We start from the raw sequence: 13120 nt of genomic DNA on the forward strand, positions 1-13120 counted from the left end.
ACTAAATGACTCTATGATCTGGTCCCAGTCGTTTAACTTTGCAGAGTTACTATCACAGCTTCACCTTTGACCTGCTGAAGTGGTTTCCCGAACATGCAGCCATTTAATGCGGTGGATGGCTGTAATGGTTGTTTTATTTTTCCATTTAACTTTGGCTTCAGATCATTTATCTCAGATAATGGGGTTAAACCTTCTGACCTCTTGGTTATAAAGCTGTGGTGTTGCCTCATCCTCCAAACTCAAGAAGTGGAAACTTAAAAAAAACAAAGAAAGTACAAAAGTAAAATACAAGCATGACAGATGTTCATTAATGAAATATATATTATAGTTACATATGAATTTATTCTGATTATTTTGTGCTATGCTTCAATCAAGTGGATTCAGGGTCACAGAAAAGGTGATTTTACTGAATCTCCTTTCAAAATCAGTCAATAATAACATTTCATTATATAACACATTGTATTGTGTATTTATTGTCTGAATCTATGTGGTGCTGCCTCGCCTGGCTCACATGAAGAAGAATCACACAATTTCACTGAATTTAAAAATGTTTTCTAAATAGATACACTATGTATCTCAAAAACATTTTTAAATTAAGTGAAATTCAATTCAATTTCAATTTCCTCTCACATGTCCAAACACATGCAGAGGTCAATTGGACACTCTCAATTGACCATAGGGGTGATTGTGTCAGTGAATTAGAGCTGAAACAATGAATCTAAGTAGTTTTATAACTATTTTGATAATCGATTAATCGGATCGAAGCTTTTTTCAAGATTAAAACAAGATTTCCGATTGTTTCAGCTTCTTAAATGTGAGTATTTTTTTAAATTTAATTTAATTTTAATTTGCTTATACTCCACCTACTGGTGGGGCAGAAATTCAGTTAGCTTATTTGCTGTCCATGCGCACCCAACACGCTCTTTGCACATGGTTCCAAAATCGGCGATGAATGTTGGGTCCACACGTGCTGTTCACAGAAGTATACCAGGGCCTTTAGTGAGTAAAATGTATAATCTGCAGTGACAATGTAGACTTAAAATGTTTTAAATTGTCTAAAGTTGCTGAGAGGTGATGTACTTCCTGTCTGGGGCACAGAAAACTTGAGCCCTGTAGATGCACAATTCACTCCTCAATACAAGAGATGGGGCAAGAGATTGTTTGTGCCTGAAACAATGTTAATGTTTTAAGTCATGAGAGAGCGTTGGGGGAGCTTTGCTGAGAGAACAGGAGAGGGAGAGAGGGAGAGAGGAAGAGCCACGGAGAACACAGGGAAGATGGAGAGAGAGAAATAGTTTTCTCTCTCTCCATCTTCATCTTCAAAAAAAACCCAACACCATCTGAGAAGAGAACACTGCAAAAACGCGACAAATGAAAGAGCTCGGACCAGACCAGTCGTCAAACATCTGCTGTTTCCAGCTTCTTCAGTGTGAGTTTTTGCAGTTTTCATTGTCATTTATCAGTCATTCCACATGAATTAGCATTTGAAATTTTTTCACTTAAGATTAATTAAATAACCCATGCATAAAATGAAATTTTGATTCATTTATAACTCATCTAGAATTTGTATTCATTCATTTATTTGTGTGAAAAAGCAATGTCAGACAAACGTTGTTCAAAGCAGAGTAGTTTGTTTGAAATGTGTTTTTCTAGTGTTGATGGCCACTCAAACAAGCTTGACACTACAGGTTTGCCATTCACCCATTCACACACATTCACACATTCACTGGTACATTCACACAGCACTGGTCTTTCATACACATAGCCTAGGAAACAAAGCCTAGGGGAGGTGCAGGTGATTTACATTATTTTTAAAGGTTATTATGGAATTACTGATCAATAATACAAAAAACAACAACATGTTGCCTACCCCAACTTGAATCAATAAACCTGATGATAAAGGTGTACTGCTGCATATTTTGTATAAATCCTTTTGTGGCTGTGTGAATTCTGATTAAATATCCGGGGAGTCTGAAGTCTAGAAATATGATACGAAAAATAAAATCAGGCAATTGGGATTATATGGGATTATAGAGAGGGTAGCTTTAGCAGACCTTTGTCGTCTGCTCTCCATCTCTGCCTCGGGGTGGAGGAACGAGGCCACAGTGGCTGCACACAGGAATTACATTACGGGTAATGCACAGGCCACATTTCGACAAAGAAGGAAAATGTGTACAAAATCCCAGATTCTGATCAGGTTTGACCATCCTGTCTCTGGCAGTGCTGGAGCAGCACAATGTGAAGGTCAGGTAAAGGTCATGGTGACCGTTGGAGATCTATGGTTATTCAAAGTCCAGTTTCTTGCAAGAAAATGGAACATATACCGTGGCCCAGCACACTGAGCTTATAAATGATCACCAACATGGTTAAAGTGAACCTGTGTTTAGAAAACAGTATTGACTTATTCATCATCAAGACACAGATGTTGGTTAAAGTTAGAGGAGGTTCCGGGTCAGGTGGAGTGTTAAGAGAGAGGACAGAAGGAAAATACTTCAGCCTTATGGTTTAAGTGTCTTGATCCTTGAGCACTCACTGCTTTACTGTTGACTGCTGCTGCGTCTGATGCTTGGTGCTGGAAGTGGCAGAGTCTCTGTCATGGCTGACCTTCAGTACAACAGTTGCTAATGTTGCTAAAGTGATGTCCGCAGTGACGGTCACTGTTGGCTGCACTTTGTCCAACATAAACACGGACAACAGGGAGAACAACAACTACAAACTACAATTACAGGCACTTCGGAGTGTTCAATTAACCACTGCACGTTCTTTGACATGTGTGAGGAATGTGGAGAATCCAGAGAAAACCCCACAGAGAGCATGCAAAGAAATACACAGAAACACTGCTCCACAGTGTGACCCTGAACAGTGCAGTATTTGAGCTTAACTCATATAATTCAGCATGATTTCATTGCCTATAGCGCTCGTACTGGAATATTTACAGAACATGATTTGATCAGCCACATAAAATGTGGGCAAAAGCAAAGCAATTGACCCACAATGCAGTTCAGCAACACTTAATGCTGCTTCATTCAGTTGCATGGCTACATGTCAGTTCCCTATATGCTTTATAAGCCCGGCCATTCATCATGAACTCCATGCCTCCTCCACCTTTGTTAAAGATGCTACAATATTATGACAGAGATTAATCACCAGATGCTGCAGGACTGTGTCTTTCAGCTCATTGTTTTTTGGTTTCTCAGTCCATAGCTTTACTGTTTGGGCTCTCGCTCTCTCTCTCTCTCTCTCTCTCTCTCTCTCTCACCACTCTCATCATCACTTGTGTTTTCAGCCACGGAGGCAGCTGCTCCACAGCGTAAAAACCCACTAAACAATACTCACCCATTGATAAATGTCTAGAGAACATAGTGGAGCGTTTAGCAGCTGCGTCTCCTGTGAATGTTGGACTTACATTAATCAGCTGGGCAGCGACACAACTCCAAAGGAATGCTAATGCCGCTGGTGTGTGATGTGCAAATAAGCAACTGTCGTCCTGTGACACTTGAACACTGGATCATATGTCAGTGCTGTGTTTGCAGTTTGTCCCCACTGACCGGGAAAATCAATTCATACAAGTTTAAAGTCAAACAGGGGTCGTTATTCATACAAATGCATAGAAGCCCTTGTCGGGCTTACCTTAAATCTGGCTCTGTAACGCGTTTCTGAAACACTTTTATCCATTTAAATTCTCTTCACGTCCAAATAGCCATCAATAAATGAAGTTGTAAATAAAGCCAGTTCAGTTTCTGCAGCCCTGGCAATACTGTGATGAACACAAACAAAATCATTTTCATTTGGATCTTTACTGATTGGCTGGCACACATGACGGTGACTAACTGGCCTGCCTACCCGCGCACACCCTGCCTGTCCTCTTGCAGTGCATGACCAGAGTCTTGGTAACAAGCTGGAGAGGCATACACCACTGAAGCAGAGACCGCAGCCAGAAGTTAGAGAGCGAGTCACTGGAAAAATGGCACAGAAAGTGCAGCAATAATTCACAGAGCCACTACAGATGACGAGTCACATGGTTTCGGGGAGCGGGGCTTTGATGAGAGCATTGGCAGGAGGGAGTGTGTGTGTGTGTGTGGGGGGACGGGGGGGGACGCGTCTCTTACATACTGACCCCATTTGTGCAGTCAAAGTTGTTGGAAACATAGTTTTGTTCTCATGAACAGTCATGAAGTGCGCGTGTGTTTGAATGAAGCGTGTGAGAAGCCAAACGTGATCACAGGAGACGCATCCACGACGTACATGTGAAGAGTCGTATTTAAATACGTCCGCATGCTACTGGATTACTGAGATTACTGCTTTTCTAAAACGGCTTTCATGACTGTCCTAATGTGATTAAATGCGACAGTTAATGGGTTCTGTTGTTAATGCTTAGATCTGTCATTATTTCTCCTATTATTTTATGTGTGGACAAAACAATGACTGCTGGAGAATTAGGATTCAAAGTGAATCGCCCTTGCGCTACACACTGAATAACTCCCAGCCTCTTGTATTTAATCATGTGTTTCCACATAAAGATGAATAAAGTAGCAGTGGAATTAAGAATCAGTGAAGCAGTAACTGTAGTCATGGACTATAAAGAACAGCATACCTCCTGCTGCTTCTCAGATCTGTTCACCTTTATTCCTCTTTGTGTGTTTCCTTATTGCCAGTAGGTGGAGCTTGTCTCCTTTGGCTTGAGAGAAAGAGAGAAGGAGGGAGAGAAGGAGATGATTAAAGAGAGAAGAAAGACAGCAAGAGGAGAGATGAAGGGAGTGAGGGAAGGAGGGAGGGATGGGGATGGAGAGGGAGGGAGGAGAGAGCAAGCGTCAGCACTCCATGCGTTAAAAGGGCAGATGGTAACCGCGGGTAACTGAGGAGCAAACCACTCTGCTGGCCACAGAGCAAGAGATCAGCAGAGAGAGGGAGACAGAAGGAGGGAGGAGAGCGAACACATGCAGCGCAGCAGAGGAGAGGAGAGAGGAAAGGAGCATCTGAGAGGAAGCTGCACGCCTGCAGACAGAGGGAGGAGAAGACTGAGTACTTCTTCTCAGCACTAACAAGGAGGCAGAGAGCAAAAAAGAGACGCAGAGAGAGACAGAAACAAAGACGGGGACAGTACAGATAGTAAGAGGAGGGAGAAAAAAGTATCTCTCCGTTCCCTTTAGAGAGACACAGAGACAAAGAGGGAGATAAAACAAAAGGAGAGGAGAGGTGAAGTGAAGAGAGGGAGCCAGCGGACGGGAATTAGTTAGAGGAGCTGCAAGACTGATCAATGAGCAGCTTTGATTTTGGGAAGAAATTTAGACTCAGCAAGAAAGAGAGAGCGAGTGAGAGAGGGAGAGAGAGGGAGGGAGGGAGGGAGTCAATGACGAGGGGAGAGTGATGAATGAAAGATAGGAGCAAACATCTGAAGAGAGCAGGAATGAAAGAGGAAAAAGTGAACGGTAGATGGAGGAATCTAACAGGAGGTGAAACAAAGAAGGAGGAGAACAAAAAAGCCTTTAGAGGATAAGAGTGGAAGGAAAGGAGGAGCAAAGTGTGAAATATTTAGAAAGAGAGCGAGCAGAGAGGAGGCAGAGTCAAAAACTTAGAGAAGAGAGAGCATACATCTGAGCAGTCGAGGGAACCTGTGCTCCTGTTTCTTTCTCTTTTTTCTGCTGAGGAGAGAAGATGAGATGAGGACAGAGGAAAACGCAAGACCAGAGGAAGCAGTTTAAGACTTTTTTTTCCCTCAACATCCAGACAGATAAAGAGATAAATAACTAGATATTAAAGTGTATGAAAGCAAACTATATCCAATGGCGTGCTACTACATTGTGATCAGTTCCACCCACCTGCGTGACGGACAGTTGAGGAGCATCAAGGGGGTTTTCAGAGGACCAATAGGAGCCAACAGCCAACGGAACACGGTAAGTCTCTCTTCTCTCTTTGTAGCTCCAGAGTTTGCTGTGAACAAAAAACAAAGCCCACTTAAAAGCTTTCATTCTGAGATTCATATCTAGAAACTTAAGTGTGTAACTTAAGTTCGTTTTTTGGTGATGTTTTTATTCTGCCTCTGTTTGCTCTTGGAAAATGATGTCACATCACTTGCTGTGTCCATCTGAAAATGGGCTCTGTCAAACAATACTATCAGACCTGACTGAGGAAGCGCTTGTGTGTGTACAGCAGCAGCGCAGGGCCGGGCGGGGACAAGAAGCGTTGATCCCGTCAAACTGAGTTTTTCGAGCAGTAGAATTTGTGCATGAAACTTTTCTTTGTTGGCTCTTCTTTGTGTTTTCCGTCACTATATAATAAGCGAGAAATATAAAATAAATCACTTCCTGTGTGCAGTGCGGGAATCCCACTGGGTGTCATGATCTGAGAAACACGAAGAGAGTTGGGAGGAGCTGATCAGTGTTATTTGAACTCATTTTTAATCTGATTCTTACTTTACAATCTACATCTTTAAGGGTTGTTTTTCTTTCTTTTAGCGCGTGTCTTTGTGAATGTAATATTCTTTTTAGGCTTTACATAGAATCCAGGAAGCCATTACCTGTAAATCAGCATCACTTAAACATCTGCCACTCACTTGATTGTCAGGTTCTTAATCATGGTGTTTGCAGAGTTAATTAATTGCCACTTCCATTAGGTTAATTGACTCGGTATTGGAGGCATGTAGATGCAGATGGAGGTGGGGGAGGCTGCACAGAGCTCCTCCGGCTCCATCACGTCCACACATTCACATCTTGTTTACTCCCTTTTTAAGCTTTCCATGTTAAAGGTCACTAAAATGTCAGGAAGTGAGTTTTTTTTTTTTTTTATCTTAAAATATATTACTGCACCTTTATCCCCAGGTAAGCGCAACACCTAGAATATACTACTTTATTGCAGGAGACACATGTTTTCTGCACACTTAGATTTCTCTGAAACAACTTGATGTCAAAATACTATCCTTTGATAAAGTTAACTGTATGTTAGTGAAAATACTTAAATCCCCTGAACTAATTTGCCATTCTGTTCGAGAGGAAGAGCGTTAACCAAACACCTTTTGACATTTTCTCCTAATGATTTAAACATCCTCTAAAGCTGGTTTTTACTCTCCCACCGAACGTTACAGTCAAACGTAATTGCAGCCCTCGATGAGACACACAGCAACGTCTCCTACAGGCTGCACAGGGCGGCGTCGCATGAGATTTGAGGTGGTTGTGAAAGGGCAGCGTTACACTCAGCTCATTAGACATAAAGGACTCATTGCTCCTTCTTATACAACCTCTAACCTTTTTAAATCGCGGCTCCGCGTTTGCTGGACTTGAAAACTGATCTGCAACAAATAAAATGATCTCGTGAACAAAGGCTGCAGAGCATCTGTCCGCTCTGACCACTTTGTCCTCGCGCGAAATCGCTGTCAGATCATTTTTCACTCGTACTTATGTCAATACTTCTAACAACAGTCGTAAATCACACATTATGATGACATGTCATGGTGGAATGATAGGGCTATAAGTCTTCAGGAGTGACCGGCCCACACTAAATCAACAGGGCATCTGATTAAGTAGAGGGCTCACAATGGAGCCCGAGCCCTCACCAGCTCTCTAAGTGTCTGTTTTGTTTGTTTCTAATAGAGCAACAAAGAGCGACAATGCACAGTTGTAGTATAGATGACGCTGGAACGTTTAATCAACACATGTAGAACCTAGATAAGAGTAGAAAAAAGGGTATTTATAAAGCCTTTGGCACATTGCACCTGATGAGGTAATTATTTGTAAGTGTTACTCAAACATACGTTGTGATATTTGTACAGACTAAGAGTGTGTGTGTGTGTGTGTGTGTGTGTGTGCACGCTCAGAGTTTATTTTCCCTTAGTTTAAACCCCCGCATTAAACAAATCAGCGTCTCTGGCTCGTCCGTGGAACCACCAACCTTCTCCAAACGATGAATCACCTCCTGAGTTGATCTTTTGTGTAAATTTGTAATCAATACCTCTTAGGAATTCAGCACAGCGACATCATTTGTCAGTGTCAAATAAAAAAAGCATCACAAATCACAGCTGAACTGAAATATAAAAAACTACTTCCTGATGTGACACTGCTGCCACTGGGGTTCGGGATGAAAAATAAGGAAAAAAAAAAATGGAGGGTTTGGGTTAGATTCCGTTGTCATGGTTACACAAATAACTGCTTTGATTGTGGGCAATTGTTGAATATTAATCACTTTTGGGCTGTGACACATTATCGTGATATGGTACAGTTGCAGTTTGGGTGCCTGCTGCAGACACAACACACCTATTTACATGAATAAAACATGCTTAACCTTGACCGAAGAGCTTGTGAAACCTGGTTCCTCAGTCACTTTGTCCCCCCCCTCCCACAGACCGAAAACAAGAGAAAACTTTGCCTCTGAACATTTAATCCTGGCAGTGATTACGTTATTACGTTGCCACCACAACGTCTCTTTTCTATTTGTACTGTGCTAAATACAGAAAAAGGTGTAGGTGTGGAGGCTGTGGAGTTGATCCAAGTCTCACGACAGAGCTGAGCCGAGTAAAAGTTGCTGTCAGTGAAACACTTTAGTTCAAATCTGTGTTAAATAGCTCTATATTCCAACAGCTATTAGAGTGTTTGCTCAGCGACGTGAGACTCTGTGTCTCAGGCTCTGACAGTAAGTGTTAAAGTAATATAACGAGCAAGTAAAGTAAGTTTTGGCTTAAACTTGTCACCGTTAAAGTGATTACACAGTGTAATAGCAATTAAAACACAACACCACCAGCCCTTTTTTAATTCTTGTGACCAAAATGTCATTCTTGTGACTACAGGGATGAACTTTTTGTGGGAGAAAAATGACAATTTCCATTTATGGCACAAAGAAACTGCATTATTCTGTGACCAAAACAGTGAAAAGTCTGGAGTAAAGTACCTGAATCGTTCTCACGGATACAGACGGACCGTTTAAAGAGCAACACCACCCGCAAATCGACAATATTTTTGATTGTACTACTTGAGTTTTGACATTTGCATTATTTGTTTTATTGTAAGTGACCTTATTAGTCTGTTTTGAAAGATTAATAGTAATAAAAGAATAACATTAAATATAATATTCATTATTATCAATTAAGAGTCAACATAGGTGCAGTGCATGGCCAAGTGGAAAGGGAACTTGGTTTGCAACTGGAGGGATGCTGGTTCAAGTCCATGCCAGGTCAAGGGCCGGGGTGCCCCTGAGCAAGGTACCCAATCCCCGTTGCTCATTGTTATAGACTCTAAATCAACCACAGCAATGGAGGCAACATGCAGTGAGCTCCGAGTGCCGGTATACCAAGCCTGGATAAGTGGGAGTGGTTGTGCCAAGTAAAAATCTACGTCTTTGTCTAACTCTTTCTAATGCTCGTCTCTTTTTCCATCGCTTCTCTCACACAGTTTATGGCCGAAACCACGTTTCTCATTAAAGAGGAAAAGTCAGAAATAAACCTTCACTCGCCAACACATCAATTACTGAGCGTCATTAAAAAAAAGAGTACACACTAATGAAGGCATTATAACACCTTTAACAAGGTAGAGCTTTTCACACTTGTTGAATGAGGAGAAAACATAAGGGAAAAAAAGTGTGTGCTGATAGCACAAAACCATAAATAAAGTTTCTTTAATTAGCCAGTGAAATAAATAAAAAAAAAAAAACCTGTCATTTACTCCAGGAATAGAAAGATTTATCCAGAGACTTAATTGGTGAACAACCACACATGACGATCACTGGTTACCTTGGATCCCTGACATACCCGAGCTAATTTTACCTCCAAGTTCTTCAGCACAGGCGGGTCTGATGAAACTGATGAAACTGCGTGAAACAATCGCGTCCTAACATTTCAAATAACATGCGCTGTGCATAGGAAATGAGAGCGATATGTTTGTGCCAGCACAAAAGGGAAGGAGCGCGTGTGACGGGGAGAGCGGTGCGAGCCAAGTGAGGCGGCAGAGTTTGAAGTCAGAGCGGTGTAAGCGGAGAGTGAGCAGAGCAGTCTGGATGTCTCCTTTTAACTCGAGTGACTCAACTTCAGTCCCACGTTTATGAGGAGATGTTTTCATTCATTCATGCACTTAACTTATTTACACCCCATTGCCTCATTACACCTCTTTCTTTCTTTCTCGCGCCAAAGTGTCTACTCACCGAGTGAATGACAATATAAAGTTGTAAGGTCTTGGCCATAAGATGTAAAATGCCTTGAAAGGAGGTGTGTTGTGATTCGGCGCTTATAATAAAAAAATAATAAAACCAAGATCATTTGATTCCACAGAAAAATGTTGGTGTTTAACAACCTGAGGATGAGACTGTATGACAAGAACTTATGTGATCTCTCAGTTTGTTTGATCTGTACGAAAACTGACAAACCGCTTAGAGCAAGGGTGTCAAACTCAATTACAGGGGGGGGGCCGAAAATAACAAGTGTGTCCAAGTCCAGGGCCAGACCATGTCAAATACTATAAAAGTCAGAACAAAGCAAGCTTCTAGATTAAATAAAGAAACACATCAGAGATCAGATTTGAAATGAAGGAACGTGTCATGTTAAGACACAAAATAAAATGAGGGGCTAAATATCAACATTGGAGTGTTTTAAAGTTACACATCAGTTAGAGTATTCATTAAAGAACATAAATGAAGAGTGGGAAACATCATGCATTAAATCATTTATGAATGATTTTCCATTGAAAGTATAGCAGTATAGTAATCCGGTTTAACTGATTTGTATCTGTATTTCAGCGGAACAGTAGTCACGTGTGTCTCAGCCAATCATTTGCTGCACTCCGTCATTTTTACTCGACGTAATGCAAATGAAGGGCTGAGCCCTTCATCCCCCCCTCTGGTTCCAGCTCTGTGTTTGCAAATGGCGCTTTTCCACTATACAGTTCCGGCACGGCACGGCACAGCACAAGTCTACACGGTTTCCATTGCAATATAGTACCTCCCCAATGTGGGCGGAGTCTTCATAGCGCGGCTGCATGAAACTGCTATGACGTCGTTTTACTCGCAGACCAGTGACTTGTAAAGCAGTTGTTTTCGATGCAACTGAATCATTAGAATCAGTTCATTAAAACGTTGTGTTCACAGAATCAGTTCATTGATTCCTCCATGACCGGAGCACACACTCACTGAGTATTATCGCTAAAAAAAAACATGCCGAGTCGCGCCGTGTTAGTGTGTCAGTGGAGGAGGATGATGCTGGCGTGTCTTGATCATGATGTATTCTTTGTCACCACGTCTTCCCTGTGAGTAATAACTTCTTTCCAGGCTCCTCTGGTTTCCTGATGAGTTCAGGGTAATGAGCAGACTCCACTTCAGGCTTGACCTTCAGTTTTTCTTGTTTTTGTCTCTTCTGAGCACTTTTGCAAATGTTCACATAAAAGCTGAGATTCAAAGTTCATTCTACACCTCACTATAAATGCCTTCTCATGTCCATTTAAGAGCTTTTACTCACATGTGACCATGAGGTTAGATTATTTTTATAATTTACAGTATGTTTTTGTGATATAGTGATGTTAAAAGTGCTATCAGGGATGTCCCTTTGTTTAAAAACAAAGGGACTTGTGTCTCCTTGATCCCACGGAATTATGCTCAGTAGATGCATTCAATAAATCAATATTACTGAAAAATGATACCACTCCTGGAACAATGAGGTGAGATATTTCCTCATTTACCACAAGTAAGAATGCTGATATTTCTGCTCTCTCACACCTACGGTCAGTTTAGTGTGTCCAATGAACCCCTGCGTGTTTTTGGACTGTGGCAGGAAACCAGAGAACCGTGAGAAAGCCACTTCTCCGCCATGTGGTATAATCCTTCATTGTCATTTAAGAATATTTCACTGCAATGAGCCTTTATGTCAAGATATTAAGACGTTGCAGTATGGCATTCTCTGCTGCTGTAGCTCGTCCGCTTCAAGGTTTTCTTTACACCGTGGGTGTAACAAGTGTTATTTTATTAATTTGAGTAACTGTTGCCTTTTTTATTATTTCAAATCGGTCTGGTCTGGTCTCCTCCGACCTCTGGCATCAACAAGGCATTTTCACCCAGAGAATTGATGTTCACTGTATATTTGCTCTTTTTACAGCTGATTCTCTGTAAACACCAGAAATAGTTGTGAATGAAAATCCCCGTCGTCGGCAGTTTCTGAAATACTCGTCTGACACCAACTGTGCCACGTTCAGAGTCTCTGAAATCACCTGTCGTACTCATTCTGATGCTCAGTGTGAACTTCAGCCGCTTAGAAAATTTAGACACACACATAAATATATGGACACTGGCTTCTGGTTAGCTGCCTAAAGCCAAACGAGAAGTAATAATATACTGCATAGTAACCAGGAGTGACTGATGGAAGTGGAAATTAACCTACTTCTCACTTCATTTAATACATAAGGAAACATTTCCATTGGTTTATGATATCAATTTGATAGTCAGTTTTGTAAATTATGAAGACAGGTGATTAAGAGGACACCAGTGGGATTAACAGCAGGAATCATCCATCCTGCATCCATGTCATGGACTGAAAAAACTGAAATTTGTTTTGGAACTGGAAGACTACTTTAAATCCATTTCTATATACAGTCCATACTGCGGGGCTAATTCACTTACAAACTCACCTTTCAAACCGAGACATTTCCCACACCAAGTAAGCAGGTGATGACACATTTTAAACCATTACAAAAGGTACATCAAAAAGTAGAAACAGTATATCATCAAAAACTACACCTGTACCTGTCCTTAGCACACTTAAAAGTGCCTAAAAATTGAACAGTATTAGTTGTTTTAAATGTTTTTTTGTCATATTTAGTGCATGAAATGATGAAGGTGCACACCCTTAGAAATAACATTTGTTTCTCTTTGAAATAAGAGAAACATTTGTCATATCGGCCCCGCGCACATCTCAAAGTTACAAAATAACTTTAAATTTTTGAGGGACAGAAAAAAGTGTTTTTCTTTTATCAGTGTTTCTGGTGGGACAACGGTGTGGTTGCTTATGGGCCGCATGTGGCCCACGAGCCACAGTTTCACTAGTCTGAGTCTATAGTTACAAGTAGTTGTATGTATGATTTTCTACACGAGTCTACATGATTTCCACTTCATTAATACTAATTTAATCTTTCACTTGTTTGCTCGCTCCTTTGTCGAT

General features: G+C 41.2%; 1 protein-coding gene across 1 annotated transcript in view; it reads left to right on the forward strand.

Annotated features, from left to right (window-relative positions):
- The first annotated feature begins 4828 nt into the window (after nucleotides 1-4828).
- Nucleotides 4829-13120, forward strand: part of LOC131474282 (uncharacterized) — a 67039-nt gene continuing 58747 nt past the window's right edge. Inside the window, exon 1 of the mRNA XM_058652073.1 lies at nucleotides 4829-5894. Within this exon, the coding sequence (XP_058508056.1) occupies nucleotides 5784-5894 (111 nt within the window). The 5' untranslated portion in view covers nucleotides 4829-5783. The remainder of the gene's footprint in view (nucleotides 5895-13120) is intronic.

This window comes from Solea solea, chromosome 15 (assembly GCF_958295425.1).
Source record: "Solea solea chromosome 15, fSolSol10.1, whole genome shotgun sequence".
Classification (NCBI taxonomy): Eukaryota; Metazoa; Chordata; class Actinopteri; order Pleuronectiformes; family Soleidae; genus Solea; species Solea solea.